The sequence below is a fragment of the Clinocottus analis genome, unplaced genomic scaffold (genome assembly GCF_023055335.1).
Source record: "Clinocottus analis isolate CAN_PGR_092001 unplaced genomic scaffold, fCliAna1.0.p SCAF_2, whole genome shotgun sequence".
NCBI classification, from domain to species: domain Eukaryota; kingdom Metazoa; phylum Chordata; class Actinopteri; order Perciformes; family Cottidae; genus Clinocottus; species Clinocottus analis.
In genome coordinates, this window is record NW_027175931.1 from 16,946,488 (window position 1) to 16,960,902 (window position 14,415).

The 14,415-nt window shown below is 44.1% G+C and overlaps 2 protein-coding genes across 6 annotated transcripts in view; one reads left to right on the forward strand and one right to left on the reverse strand.

The window, feature by feature from the left end:
• Positions 1–1,889: 1,889 nt before the first annotated feature.
• On the reverse strand, positions 1,890–4,136 carry LOC137790505 (alpha-(1,3)-fucosyltransferase 4-like). The gene has a single exon (XM_068584816.1). It carries the CDS (start codon positions 4,084–4,086, stop codon positions 2,926–2,928), a length of 1,161 nt encoding a protein of 386 aa, XP_068440917.1. The 5' UTR covers positions 4,087–4,136; the 3' UTR covers positions 1,890–2,925.
• A 6,202-nt stretch (positions 4,137–10,338) lies between these two features.
• cux1b (cut-like homeobox 1b) overlaps positions 10,339–14,415 on the forward strand; it is a 57,681-nt gene continuing 53,604 nt past the window's right edge. For 4 of the 5 annotated variants that reach the window (XM_068585898.1, XM_068585894.1, XM_068585897.1 and 1 more), the window contains exon 1: positions 10,364–10,490. In XM_068585898.1, coding sequence (XP_068441999.1) covers positions 10,428–10,490 — 63 coding nt within the window. In that variant the 5' untranslated portion in view covers positions 10,364–10,427. Of the gene's footprint in view, positions 10,491–14,415 lie in introns of all 5 variants that reach the window. The other variant, XM_068585893.1, reaches the window with a different exon arrangement.

The following is a 14,415-nucleotide window of genomic DNA, read 5'->3' on the forward strand; positions in this document are numbered from 1 at the left end:
CATTTCCCTGTCCCCCCTCCCCCCTCTGTGCGGCCCTTTTGATGTACAGAGCATGGACGTTTCATTACAAAGTGTGTGCAGGCCGAGCGGTTACGTTTCACAACACAGTGAGCCGACTGTAAGTCAATCTGTGTCTTCAAACCAGTATAAATGTGACAGATTTCATAGTGATTAGACGGGTTTCTTTGATCCCTTGACAGAATGAGAGGCAGACTTTTCTTTACCCAGTCAGCGGATGTTTTTAAGAGAAACATCTGTTGCTGTATAAATGAGATTACTGTGCCTCTCGCCAGGGGCCATGTAGGTTATGAATGGCTCTGCTGCTGCAGACGGGTCCGGGAGAGGGCTGAGAGGGATCTTTGTAATAAGCTGTAGCTGGTAGTTAAAGGGTTTAAATCAAATTAAATTGCCTCAGATTCTAGGTATTCATCAGCGCTCACCTTCAATTTGTTCAACGGTATCGTACCTTTGAGTCGCTATCTCATGTTGAAACATCCAATGTTTCACCTCGTTGCCGAGCAGAAACGCAGCTCCTCCTCTGTGGACGTGTCACACGGTGATATCTCAGCCTGGATGAGAGCAACAGGGAAGAAGAATCACTGGTTCCATCTCTTCGACTTTGAATTAACTGCGATCTTTATTTCAATGACGAAGATGTCCGTTATCTGCATTCTGGACCTTTGGTAGTGATTTACGCTTTTTAGGTCTACTGTGCAAAGTAATGATCTGATTGACATGTCGCACACGTCGAGGTCATAAGGTCATAGTCTGCTGTGTTTTATGAAATGCATCAATTCTTTTAATCCAAGACCAAAGCGATGTTGAGCTTTGAACTGTAAAATAACACAAACCAAACTTAAAACAAATATTCTATCTTAATTCCGATTTCTTGTTAAAGAAAAGTTAAGAAGTTAAAGTGTAAGAAGTAAAATAGTGAAGCCCATTTACTCCCAATTCATCTAGTTTATTAACATTCATGTGCTCATAGCTTCATGTTCACTCTGCATGAACAATAAACACAAAACTGGTAATTGATCAAATTGCCAAGATATAAATCTAATAAACTTTAAAGAAAAAACAAAATCAAATTAAAGTTTCTGAAACATAAAAATAAAGATAAAGATTCAACCTTTTTATCTTGATTTCCAGAATACAATTCCTGATCAAACACTGCATGATATTCAATCTCAACGGGTCTGTAACTAACCATCACTGTATTGAAACTGACCAACAACAGTTATAGCGCATAGATGAGTGCAGTAAACATGCTAGACATCTTGTATCCCATCATCATCATCATCATCATCATCATCATATTCCTTGTGATCAGATGAGCTCTTCAGAAACAATACCTTTTATTTACTACGTCAACTGTTCGGTCCAGACAGCAGAGGCGATGCTGTATTTATGCTGCGCACAGCAGAAAGCTAATTTACTCTGAACGAGGACACGTCAAACAAGCTTCAGGACATGTGGTGGATCTATATCTGAGAGTATAAAGAGTGATTTTACTCACAGTAACTCAATGCGCTTATAACTCCCTCGTGTACATGAATGGGATTATGACAAGGACGAGCTTTTGGTGGTTCTGGCCGTCTGGAAGCATTATTGCTGATAGACATTGTGGTTTCAACAGCTGCTGAGACATCAGCTCATTATGGGGGACTTGTGCCTGCAGGAAACGTCTCATTTGATAGTGTAAAGTGTTAATTCTGTGTCAGGGCACTAACTCAGAGGTGTAAATTTATATGATCTACATCACAGCTTCTGATTCACATGTGCACCTCTCTTTCACTCTCAAGGGGTTTCTTCTCCTTATTGCTGCAGCCTATAAGCTATGACAATATATACGGGAGAGCAAACACATCAGCAAAATGAGCACGGCAGTGTAAATAGAAACGTCAACATTTAATGAAACAGCAAAGGACGTGTGTTAGTACAGCTGTGTTGCTCTCTAACAGGTCACGCCAGCACTGAGAAGACAAGGTTCAAGGTCCAACAACCTGTAAAAGATAAGTGTCCAGGTAAGTGTTGCAACCAAGCGTTCAATGGTGTGCAGACACAAAGCTGTGCTGACGTGCTGTTGTGGTGTCGCTCCGCTCCTACAACACAAGCATCCACGATGTTAACAGCTGATAAAGGATCAGATAAAAGGTGATTAACATGATTTAGTGCCAACCCCTCAGAGTGATCAACAGAAAGGTATTCATGTCTGGAGATGTTACTGTTTACTCCTTGACTCAAACGCACCCACAGGTTGCACGTTCACACGCTCCTTCTCAGTGTGTTTGTTACCTCAACCTTCAACCAATTTAACAAAAGTGTTTTTTTGTGTTATAATCATCTGTCAGAATTTTTGATCTTATCTCATTTCAACACCTGTTTCATTCGACCTTTTAAATGGTATCCATTTCACTTTCGTGCACAAATGTAAAGATGTAAAACTTGCATGAGATAATGTATCAGTTGTATTAACTTGGTTATTAGTCATGATATTAAAGATAAAAGTATGTATGTCGGCATGCTAATTGATACACAGAAACACTGTTTACTGTGATGAATCATCTAAAGAAAGTCTCTTCTTTGCAAGATCATGTTCTTACTGTAATGCAGAAAACCATCAGTGGAAACCAGTTGTAAAGAAATGACTGTTTAAGTTAGCTTTAGCGAACAGTGAAAGGTTCACAAGCAGCTGAAGATGTGATGAAAGCCCACATGACATGGTGTGAAGATAACTAATTAAATCAGTTATAATGATGTACGTCTCAATTAACCCGTCACTATCAAAGTCATATCCATCAAATGAAAGCAACAGTCTCACAAACAACACGGCTGCGGACCAATGGATGTCTGTTGGACACGTTAGCAGCTGATCACGTGAGCACTTCTCTTAGTTCACTTCGTGCCTGAGAGCTTCTGTTGTGTTCACGACTGGAACCATCGTGCCAAGTGTTGGACCACCTCGGTCTTGCCCCTGTTCCTGCTCACCGCCCCGCAGGCCTTGCAGTAGTGGTCAGCCCAGAAGACGGGCTGGTGTAACGTGTAGCGCCCCCTCCAGTCCAGGTGCCGCCTCAGCATCTCCGGGTTGCCCCTCAGCATGAGCAGGTACCGGGCCAGCCCGCGCACTGTGGGGAAGTCGTCCACATGGATGAAGGCCTCGGGGGGCAGGAAGCGCTCATAGTTTTTCCTGGAGGGACCCAGGACCACCGGGACAGCACCGGCCCGCACCGCGTTCCACAGCTTCTCCGTGATGTAGTCGGTGTGCTGCGAGTTCTCCAACGCCAGGTAGAACTGGTACCGTCCGACCAGCCGCACCACACTGCTGCCGCCGCTGTCCTCCGGTACCGGCCGAGCAGAGCGCCCGAACACGTCCACCTGCAGGTAGCTGCGCAGCTTGTAGTAGAGGGACACGCGCACGTGGGACTCCAACCAGTTGCTGATCACCCAAGCCAGGAGGCGGGGCCGGCGGAGGTGTGAGCGCGAGGATGCGCGGAGCGGCGGCGCAAAGCGGTTCTGGACCCCCTTGGTTCCGCGTTCACGGGGGACGAGATATCCGTACGGGATGAAAATATCGGAGTCTCTCCGGTAGGTCATCGTGAGGTTGAACACGTTCTCAAAGCGCCACAGGCTGGGTGTGTGCGTGGGGGACTCGTAGTTCATCCAGATCCACTTTTGTGCGCGTGGCCGCGGTTCCGGTGGCAGGTCAGCGTCGCCGCTGGCGACCTCCCGGTGGTGAATAATCACAGCGTCGGCCTGCGGGTACGCGCTCTTTTCGTCCGTGAGCGTGCACCCGGCAATCTGATAGAGCTCAAAGCAGTCCGGGAGCCTGTGGTACCGACCGAACGGGTGCGTCCATACCAGGAGCGTCACGTCGCTGCGGCCCGCAGTGTGAGGCGGGTCCAGTGTGAGCGGGTCCGGTAAGTAGAGCAGGCAGACTGCCACGAGGAGCAGAAACCCGGCGGTGGCCGCGCACACACAGGAGCAGGTCCTCTTCAGCAGGCCTCCACAACCCGTCTCCTGCTGCCACGGCCCCGCGCGCCCGTCCGCCCGGTGAGCGGTGGTCGCGGGGCGGGCCGCTGCTCCCATCGGCGCCGATTAAGTTCCCCCTTAAGTCCAGGACCCCTTCACAGAATGAGTTTGTCCCCTTTGTCCAGGACGTAGGCCAGCTGCATTCCTCAAGGAATAGAGGAAGCAGAACACAATGCCTCCCGCGGGACACACCTGGTCTTGAATTGCTGAACACGTCATTGCGTCAGGTAGTTCAGATAGTTTGACACTTTAGCCACTAGCTATACGACAGCACGTCTCCATCGCACAGTTGTCGGAGTAGCATGTCCTGCTCTCCTCAAACAGTCCAAAGGCATTTGCATTGGCACTCCACGGTTTGCTCAAAGGTTTGGACGTGGCAGCGCAGCAGTTCTTGTTCCTGGTGAATGGGGCTTTTGTGCGGCCTGATGACGGCCAGGCGGCCTGCCGGGCTCCAGCAGGTTGGGTAAACACGGCAGGGCGCGGTGTCCTGCTGCTGAAGTCAGCAAGGGGCATTTTGTCAAGCACAAGCCATAGTTTTCATATCACATGTAAATAACACAGTTTGTCTAAACGCGGCTGTTAGTTCATGGTTAAGGGGATGGAGGTATCGCTATGTTAAATGTATTGGTGAATAATCCCTTATATCTCGTGGGTTGATTAATGAATACAGATGTTGTACTTGTCAAGATAATAAACCTTGTAAGAGACCTCCCCCTCCCCCCATACACAGGTCACGCGTGACTCCACCACTAGGTGTCTCCCGACACAAACACAACGCCACCCTGTGCAGCATGTGTTGTGTACTGACGTTGGGAATTTTTTTTTCTTCTCAAAAACGTGCATGTTTAATTTAGCCAATGAATAAACATGTTTGCTGAAAATCAGGCAGGCAACAGAGAGGCTATAAAAATGTTTGTCTTGAATGTTTTATTTATTAGATATGACCCACCATTGCAACGCCCGCTAACCAGAAAACTTAATAAATGACTCACAGTTTTAATTTTGTTGATCTAACCTAAACAAATACAGGAATACGACAAATAAACAAACCCAAGTCCTCAGATAATGACGCGTTACTCTCTGTGAAAAGGGATCCAGGTTGTTATGTGAACGCATTCTGATCAAAACTCATGAAAGAATGATGAGGCGGCTGGAAACCATGCACTGTGAGTTGTGTCTGATCTCTGGTGGGCAGGAAAAACATGGCGTGGCTGGGACAACATTATTCCTCCCCATAGACACAGAGTATGTCACGAAGTCTGAGCGGAAAAAAAAAATGGCAGACGAGGAGGAGTGGGAGGAGATGAAGCAAGAAGCATGTGTGTCTCCGCTGGGTCCTCCTCCTTCCTGTTACATCCATTCACTTTCCTTCAGTGTGGAGCAACAAAAAAAATCTCTGTGTGTTTGTGTGCGTGCAGAGTGTGTGACTAGTTATCCCCATAAGAGGTTTTGTATTCTTTCTGCATTATTTATCCTCCCTTTCATCTGAACAGTTCTATTTTCAGCCAATCATTTAATGTCATGCCTGGAGGTTATCTTGTGTTGGGAAGAAATGCAGCAGTCTCACAAGTTATGGAGACACAAGCATTATACACACATGTATGTCTCTCCACAGAAATAGCAGAGGTGGCTGAGGTCAGGAAATGACACACAGGAATGAGTTTTGTTTGTCTTCTTTCAGTTTTGTTTATTCTACTCTGTTTTTAAGTCAGCACAAAATCAGGCAAATGTTGCTGAAAATGTGCTATAATTAAAGTTGCGCTGATTGGTGATATGGAGACATTTTGTTCAGCTCAAATTCCAGCCAGCGTCATGCACAAAGCGTGGCATTTATGCGCTCTATTTTCTCTGCATCTCTCTTGCTAGAAAATAACTTTTTTTTGTCATCAAGCTCTTTCATTTGCTGCATACCTGGAGTCTCCACAGAGGGATCAATATCTCGTCTTTCTCGGTTTAAACATCACTGCAAACGGCCACATGTGGGACATCTCGGGTCATTTTATATAAACGTCAGCCATCTTAAAAGAAGTGGTGATGAAACTTCACCCTTTAGTGGTATTACAAGTAAAACATGAATGCATATTAAATGACTTTAGACTTTTTCTCTGGTTTTGTACACTTTCCAGCCCCGTGTTCACTGCGTTGCTGTTCGTCAGAGGCACTATGACTGTGTATTGGTATGTGTTTGTGTGAATTATACCCGCTCACAGTGAAGCATTCAGTTTTTTGATGGGACCCCCAGGTCTTCACTCATCTTCCCTATTGATTTTCTCTTGCTTTCTTTTCTGCACTCCCAGGGGATGGGATGTCTCAATTGGTCCCGGCCAGTGAAAGAGAGTGTGAGCGATAGACAAACAGATAGAGGGGATGAGAGAGAAAGGAAAGAGCAGGGGGAAAGAACGGAGGACGTTGAGAGGAAGAGAGGAAGAAGCGGCAGGAGGGGCCTGCAAGCTCCCTGATCACAGAGGCCCTGGCTGACCCCTGACCTTGATCGTGACCTCAAAGGTTACCCCAGAGGTTAGAGGTTGTGTGAAAGTGCCACTGCGGCGATTCACTTCACTGCTGGGTGATGATGATCTTATGCAGCCTCCCCAGCCTGTCTGACATGATCAGTGTTGCTCCCTGCCTGCAGCTCCCAAGGGCCACGCATCCATCTCTAACCCAGCCACACAGGGCCCGCTAAAAGCACCTAGCAGGCAGAGTCAATGAGCAGGAGGAGAAGGGACACACACACACACACAGAAAAGTGGGAAAGCTAAAGGACAGAATGGCTGTTTTATTTTCTACCCTGTAGCACTGTCGACAATACAAGATCGAGTTGTATAATGGCAACGACACAAAGAATGTGTGTTTACTCCTCTGTGTTTAAACTTTAACCAAACGAACATGAACCGATGAGGCTTTTCAGAGGCGGAATCTGTGGGCATCAAATGTTCCTCCTGCTGTCCTTGTCAAGAACAATTTACTGTGTTTCTTTTCCCTCTTTAATTTGAACATAAAATGTAATAAAAAGACAAGTGAGAGAAAAAAAAACCCTTCTCAAGTCCTTCATGCCAGACATTCATGAGCCTCCGTAGCAGAACATGATCATTTTGAGGTTGATAACGCCGACTCTTACTTGTTTCGACTAACACTGCGTACCCCCCAGTGCTTCAAAGTAATCCAAAGCCAAGTGAAGCTTCAGTCAAATCCTCATGGAGGTACTGTGTGCTGAGAGTTTGAGAACAATTAACTGGTTTTATTATGTGTTGTTGATGATAAAGTCTGTATTTGCATCATTTAAAAAAAAAAGATAACTTTAATATGAATGAATGAATGAAAAACATTTTAATAATCTCCAAGGAGAATTTTTTTTGTCATACTAGCAGCATCCCACACTTACAGACATCCAATGCAATAAGCTAAGCTAAACACACAGATAACATAAAATAAAATAAATAACAGGAACAGGGGTGCGCTATTTACATAAATCAATATGACTAGTTGTCGAATGTAAAGCAGAATTGAACTAAAAGTCACAGATCTCAGGTTACATTATAGAAACAGACATAGTTAATGTTTTTATGAAATGTTCTTATGTGTCTTAAAGATGGAAGTCCATTTCAGGTTGTATTGTTCATCGTGTGATGCATTTCATGGCTGCACTTTTGAGTACAATGTCTTTCCTTATGATTTCTTTCAGATGAACAATTTATAAAAACAAGGCCAACTATTTTTAAAAAGGGATATTTGTTCTTTGTTTGCAGTGTAATATTAATGGAGGAAGTTCTATTGTTTCAGTGCCTGAGGCGTCTTGTGTGCCTCACACAATAATTAACATAGAGTAACTATAACCTTTCAGTATGCAAAACATTTAATCACTGTGCGATCCAATGAATGAAGTTGGAAGTCAACATTGTGAAATAGACACACAAAAAAGTCTCAACACAAAGCCATGCATTTAGAAGTGACTTTCAAATTGTATTATTTAATGATAAAATTTCGTTGAATACTTTAACAATATATTTAGTTCCTTTTAGTTGTGTGTTCTTTGTGTGATAGTCGGGGAACTCTATACACACAATGGACACACTGCAGTGCTCCGTAGCCTGTGGGATTATCTCAGACCTGTATTTCTGGTTCGGCTTAATGATTTAGTTGACAGCTAGCATCACAAGTCATGTTGGCCAGGCCAAGGAAACCCTGAGGAACATGACCAAAGGGAAAAAATGAGCAGGTTTAACACAGGATTCCTCAGTTCATATGCACTATTCTGACTATAAAGTATTCATTAGGTATCTCACAGTGCTGACCGGTTGCTCATATTATTTTTTTTAAGAGAATCATGAAAAAGAAACTAATTGACACTGACACAAATCATGCTGCTATTATGTATTTCTTTTCATGGTGACTCCTCTAAAGCAGCTCTTGCTATGTGATTTAAGTGCAATTCAGTAAATTGTATTCAAGGCATGCGACTGGGTGTCATGGCCAGTCTTTAATTCCCAGTATCATGTAGATGGAGTTTAAAATAAGGCAAAGCTATCGAGGCGACACATCAGTGGAGAACTGAGCACCATTCATGCTGCTGAAGGAGGGAGACACAAACAGCTTCAAATCAAATCAAGTAATGACCTGAAAGTCGAGCTCATTCAAAGCACAAAAATGTCCACCTTTGTATTCACACGAGTGCAGTGAAAGAGCCGTCATTATCTATGGCAAATACTTTGTGTTATTTATAGGGAATGCAATTAAAGTGCAAGGACTGTGAAGAAATTAAAATGATTGTTAAGAAAAAATAACGCTGTAACATTTATTTAAAAAGGCTGTACCCTTCGAGCATTAACAAAAGAAAAAAAAGACTCCAACGTGTGGATGTAGGCGTTGATTTTTCCACACGGCGAAGGCCTCACAACGCACACGACAAGTCACATTTGGGAACCCACAAAGTTCTAAAAATGAAAACAACGTGCGAGACAGATGTGTTGCCTGATAAACTGGAGCAGCTCGGTTTGCTGCAGTTGAGGTGTGGTGTGTTTTAAGGTGCACAATCTGCACAGTCTGACGGAGGAATTTAGGCCACTCCATACAGACATACAGTGTAATTATAAATTCTTTGCATATCCAAAAGCTGCGGGGGGTCAGAGGACATGGTCAGCAGTGGTGACGCCTCAGGAGCAGCCAGGGATCAGTGTGTTGCTCAAGGTCACTTCAACAACAGAGATGTACGCAGACTGACACTCTCACCACTGGGCTGCCCTGCTGTGGCAATGAGTTGAGTGGATTAACAACACAACAATCTTATTTTATTAACTAATCTGATTAATATATGTGGAGCAAAATGATGCCTTTAAGGAGTTTAACAGGCATACTTTGTTATTCTTAGTATAGTGAATTGGGAGGACCATGAACTTGGAAAGAAGTCCACTCCATCTTTTACTCATTCTTAAATGGCCAAGTTCAGCCGGTTGTGAGCAGCCGGGTTAGTCATACTGCACATGCTGAGTCTGAGCACCATGTTAATAACATGATTACATGCCTCGACTTAACTTTGTGTGGTTCATTGTATTATTGATAAGAGTTGAGTGTTTTGTTTTAACAATTTAGAAAGCCCATGAGCCCAGATTATATTTCCAGTACTCTTAATCAATGGTTTACATTTATATTACATGTTTTTTTCAATCTTTTTATTGTAAATCACAAACATCCTGAATGTAACAAAAATGCCTTTCCATGGGAACAAAACAACAATTCAAAACACTACAAAGATGTAGTATTTATGAATTAAATCGAAGTTAAAAAAAAAAAGATTAAGGCAGCTGTAATGAGCAGTTTAAAAAAGGAGCATTCATTTGAGCCTATAATCCAAGTATATAATTCCTAACAATCGACTTTTTATTTCTAAATCTGACAGCCGTGCTGATTTAGAGGAGCAATGATTACATGTTGCTCTAAATTATCTCTTTGCACAAAAGGACACATTGCTCCTGAATGCTCTCCTGGTGGGATTTTTTTATGTTTTAGATATGGCTTCCAAGGAGCCTCCTGGCATTATTTCTGTATGATCTTTGCTCTCCACAAAGCATAAAGAAGACCACACAAACTACACCACCAGACGTGGACTCGTCTGGCGCTCACACGCTCTTGTGTTTCAAGATAATACGATGAAGAGTAATGTAATGCCAGTTCGGTTATTTACCTGTAATATCTGCATGTTGATAAAACGCTATTTAAGCAATTATAATGGCGTTATTAAGGCAACACTGCCGTGAGCTGACTCCGCTCCGTGCTCCAGCTGTTCCCCGGATGAGCCGGCGGAGTGATCCGGTCCGGGTGTTGCGGCCGCCCGGTCCTCTCCACTGAACTCCAACCCCCGCGCTCTCTATCAGCATCTCATTCCTGTCTCAATATGTCTCAAGATGGCGGCCAATGCAGGATCGATGTTTCAATATTGGAAGCGCTTTGACTTACAACAACTACAGGTCAGTTCAACCTCTGTTTAACTCGCCTATCCTCGATCCTGCTCGGCTGCCTCGTCTCTCTCGCCCGCTGTGTTTTGTGTGTTTTCGGCGGTCGCCTCGTAGGTGGTTCGGAAGAGAATTCAAGACCTCTTCCTCACATTGATGAAAGTGGCTCTCTCGCTGATCAGAAATTGATCCTCTTTGTTCAATTCAACATCGATCGGACACTGCAACTGGGCAAGCCGGGGCGACGCCGCGGGGATGCGCCGAAATAACAACAAAACGGCCGGGCTTTGACGGAAAGCTTTCGGTTGGCTGTCTTTATTGCGTGTTCTTCAACTTTTACCGGAGCGAGTAGCCGTAGTTAGCCCGACGCTTAGCCGCTGGAAGGTTGGATAATTTGGGGGAAAAATAAGTGCGACTCATTATACGGTGGCGCTGTGGTGACACCAGCCGCGGAGACGGGCAGCTCGGGCACACGGCGGCGCTTTCGCGTGTGTTTTTCTGCCTTTTATTCTGCAAATTAGTAAGTTTAGTTAAAGGCGAATGAAAACATTGGCGACCTTATCAGCTAACGGTTTTAGAGCAGTTTATATCGAAGTGGGCTCCGTGATTCTGGGTGACCAACTCGGCCGTTTCTTCTTCTTCTTCTCGGTTTCCCCTGACTGCAATTATACACTGAGGGCTTTTCTTTTTTTCTTTTTTTTCTTTTTTTTTTTTACACATACATTGCCACGTCTGTGGATGTGGACGGGACAGTGTTTTTGTTGACGCGATGCAATTAAATAGAAATGATAGTATAAAATATGAAAGATCGTGACCTTGTTGATTATGATGAACTCCAGAAATGTCCCGGCCTCGCGCACGCCACTAATCTCGGCGTGCATGGAGGAGATTCACGGCACAGTGGACGAGAGGAAGGAGATATTGGGCCTGTTCAGTGTGTGAATATCGCTAGTGTATATTAGAGCGTGTTTGACCTATCACAAGACATGCAGACAATAGCACTGTTGTGTGTTCCCGTGGCATTTAACGTGCATTGCTGAATTTCAAATCACAAATTATGAATATTAGTAGCACAGTCGACGTCGTCATTAACATAAGCTTGCATTATGTAGGCTAGCCCAATTGTTCATACATCATTTTGTACATCGCACAGGCTTGGGATTTAAACTTTTATTTAGGTCATGATGCCCCTATGACTGGGGAGACAAAAGGACAGTGACCAAGTCTTCCCAGCGGGCTTTGTGTTGCACTTATGCCACATCATCAAGGCTTCACTTCTCCTATTTATTTGATCCTGTTTGGGCCTCCTACTCGTGCCCCCTTGTTCATGCATTATGTAAATAAAAATTGAGACTGCTTTCTCTTTTCTTTCCTCACAATCTCTCTCACACCCCTTCCTTCCACCCCAGCCCTGATCTTCCTCTCCCTCACCCCCTCCCCTCCTCTTTAATTTTTTTCCCCTCTCTCTCCTTTGGCCCTTCACCCTGCTTTCACCCGTTTCGCCCCATCTGAACTGTTGTGTGTGTGTGTGTGTGTGTGTGTGTGTGTGTGTGAGAGAATTTGTCTGGGATCGGTCTTTTTCGTAGATTGACTGCCAACACGGACAGTGAAGGCACTGCCAGCAGCCTGGACATGAAAAATGCATCGCATAAGTTTGTGATAAGGCCCTGGGTAATTATGGCAAAGGCCCCTATCACAAGCGATTAGTCAGGACAGTGAATCTGAGCGTGTGCAAAAAGCCTGGCGGTTGGCAGGCCTGTCTGCAGGATAGGAATCTGTGTGTGTGTGTGTGTGTGTGTGTGAGTGTGTGTGTGTGTGTGTGTGTGTGTGTGTGTGTGTGACTGCTCAGAACATTCACTGTCTATTATTGATGACATCTTATTTACTCTGCCTCCCACTGAGAGGCTCCTAGAGGAAAGCCTTCAGAGAAGAACCGGTTTTTCTTATCTGTTTTCTGAGGATAATGCAGTGTTAGTATGATATGATCATGATCTACACATGGCCTTGTCAGCCAATTGCTTTCTCATTTGCCTCCTCGTGTGATCGAATGGACGGTGTAGAATTCAGTCTTTTTGTTGGGCAAAGCACCAGCAAAGTAATGTTTTCTTTTTCTTCTTTTTTGCTTCGTTTGATGATGAAAACCCAACCCAACCTAGATGTCAGTAGCTTTGAGCCATCATAGCGTCGACTCCTCAGGCGCCGACTGCTGATGTTCATTAAAATCCTATTTGATCAGTGAATCCCAATCCCTGTGTGAGAAACTAGCTAGGTGGTTGTTACAGGACAGAGAATGCTTTGAAACAGCACAGCGAGCTGTTAACTTGTCTTTTCTGCATGCCCCCCCACACACACACACCACTACAAACACAAATGGGTGCAACAGTGATGCTTTTAGCAAGGTCTCACACAGTTGCAAAATGGATCAGTGATTCAGAGATGATGGCAGGGTGACAGTGAATTACAGATGGAGGAGGTTTTAACGTCTGTAATCCCTCTCCGTCCATTACAGAGTTGAGTTTCTTTAGAGAGGATCATCACTCTTCTCTCCCGTTGTTTTTTCTTTTTTTTTTGTGACCCAGTCAAGCAGTTTGCTGGAACATTGTGTTTCTACTTGAGAGAGTGCGCTTCATTACATGCAAGCCTTTAATATGAGCAAATAACAGAGCCTAAACCTAGCCTATATTTTATATATTTTTCTCTGTAAACTCTGGAAATTAAGAACAGACCTTTCTGCTATACATAACTCCAAATTTAGGCCTAATAGGCTACATCTCACCTCATAACATTTCCTGGAACAAAGTACCCTAGAGCCATTTTGAAAGAAATAGTTCTCTATGTTGGTATACAGCAAAATTGTGACTTAGGTGAAAACGATCTAGATCTTGTTCTTATTCACCACCTCCTAATGGGCAAATTTAGCAAAAGGTTTTTGTAAGCTGATCCCAGAGCTGTGGTCAGTGGCAACCTGAGTGGTTTAAATCTCTCAGCGACTGGCCCGCTGTTGTCTGGAGGAGTTTTAGTGTTAATTTATGAGCTGGTTGTCTGAACTCACTGGTGGGATATTTTTACCCCTCTGTTGCTGCACAGGCTGGGGGAGCATAGAGGAAGGGGCATCACGTCATGCTTTTACTGTAGCCAACCGCTTCTCTGCCCAGTGACAAAACCTGGCATTGGGACTGAGGTTTCACTGTGTGTTGGTGGGTGGTGAGCGACTAAGCATGAGTCAGAGTACGGGACGAGTGCATGTCAGGTCTTTGGTCTGCCCTCGGTCTACTTTGGTCAGGGCTATGTCATCCCACTTTCTAAGACGTTCTAGTGTATCCCCATGAACGATACACTCCATACAACTGAGAGGAATGTGCAGCTCTGGAGAAAAAAAAGTTTTCTTCATCTACCTTATCGGTGGCTAATTCTCACTGGAGGCCCCGACTCCCCAGCTCCTCTGCGATTTATTGCACGTCACACTCGGGCTCAGTTCCCTCGCCCTCGCTCTGCTTTTAGAGGTCTACAAGCAGTTCATCCGATTTAATACAAAGAAAGTAAATGCATTTTCACTCTGGAGTCAATACCAGAATATTTAATTAACCATTTTCCCCGGCATTGTGAAATATATTTTGACCAATGTCATTTGATGTTTGAGCAAAAGATAAAAAGCACTTAACATAAGTCTAAATATAGGGCTATCCAAACAGATGGAGTCAGCAGCTCTGCAGGCTTTCTACATAAGTGGTTGAAAAGAGACATGTTTCCTTATAAAACCTTAAAGTGTTAAAATATCACATCAATGTGTATTTGTTTCCACAATCTGTTCAAATGAAATGCAGCATGTTAAATATGTTAGTGTTGCTGAATCTAAAGTTACAGCCTGTAGTTCCGGCGGTTTGAATATCAATATGAAATGCAAATGACTAATAACACAGAGTAGAAATTCCTACTAATT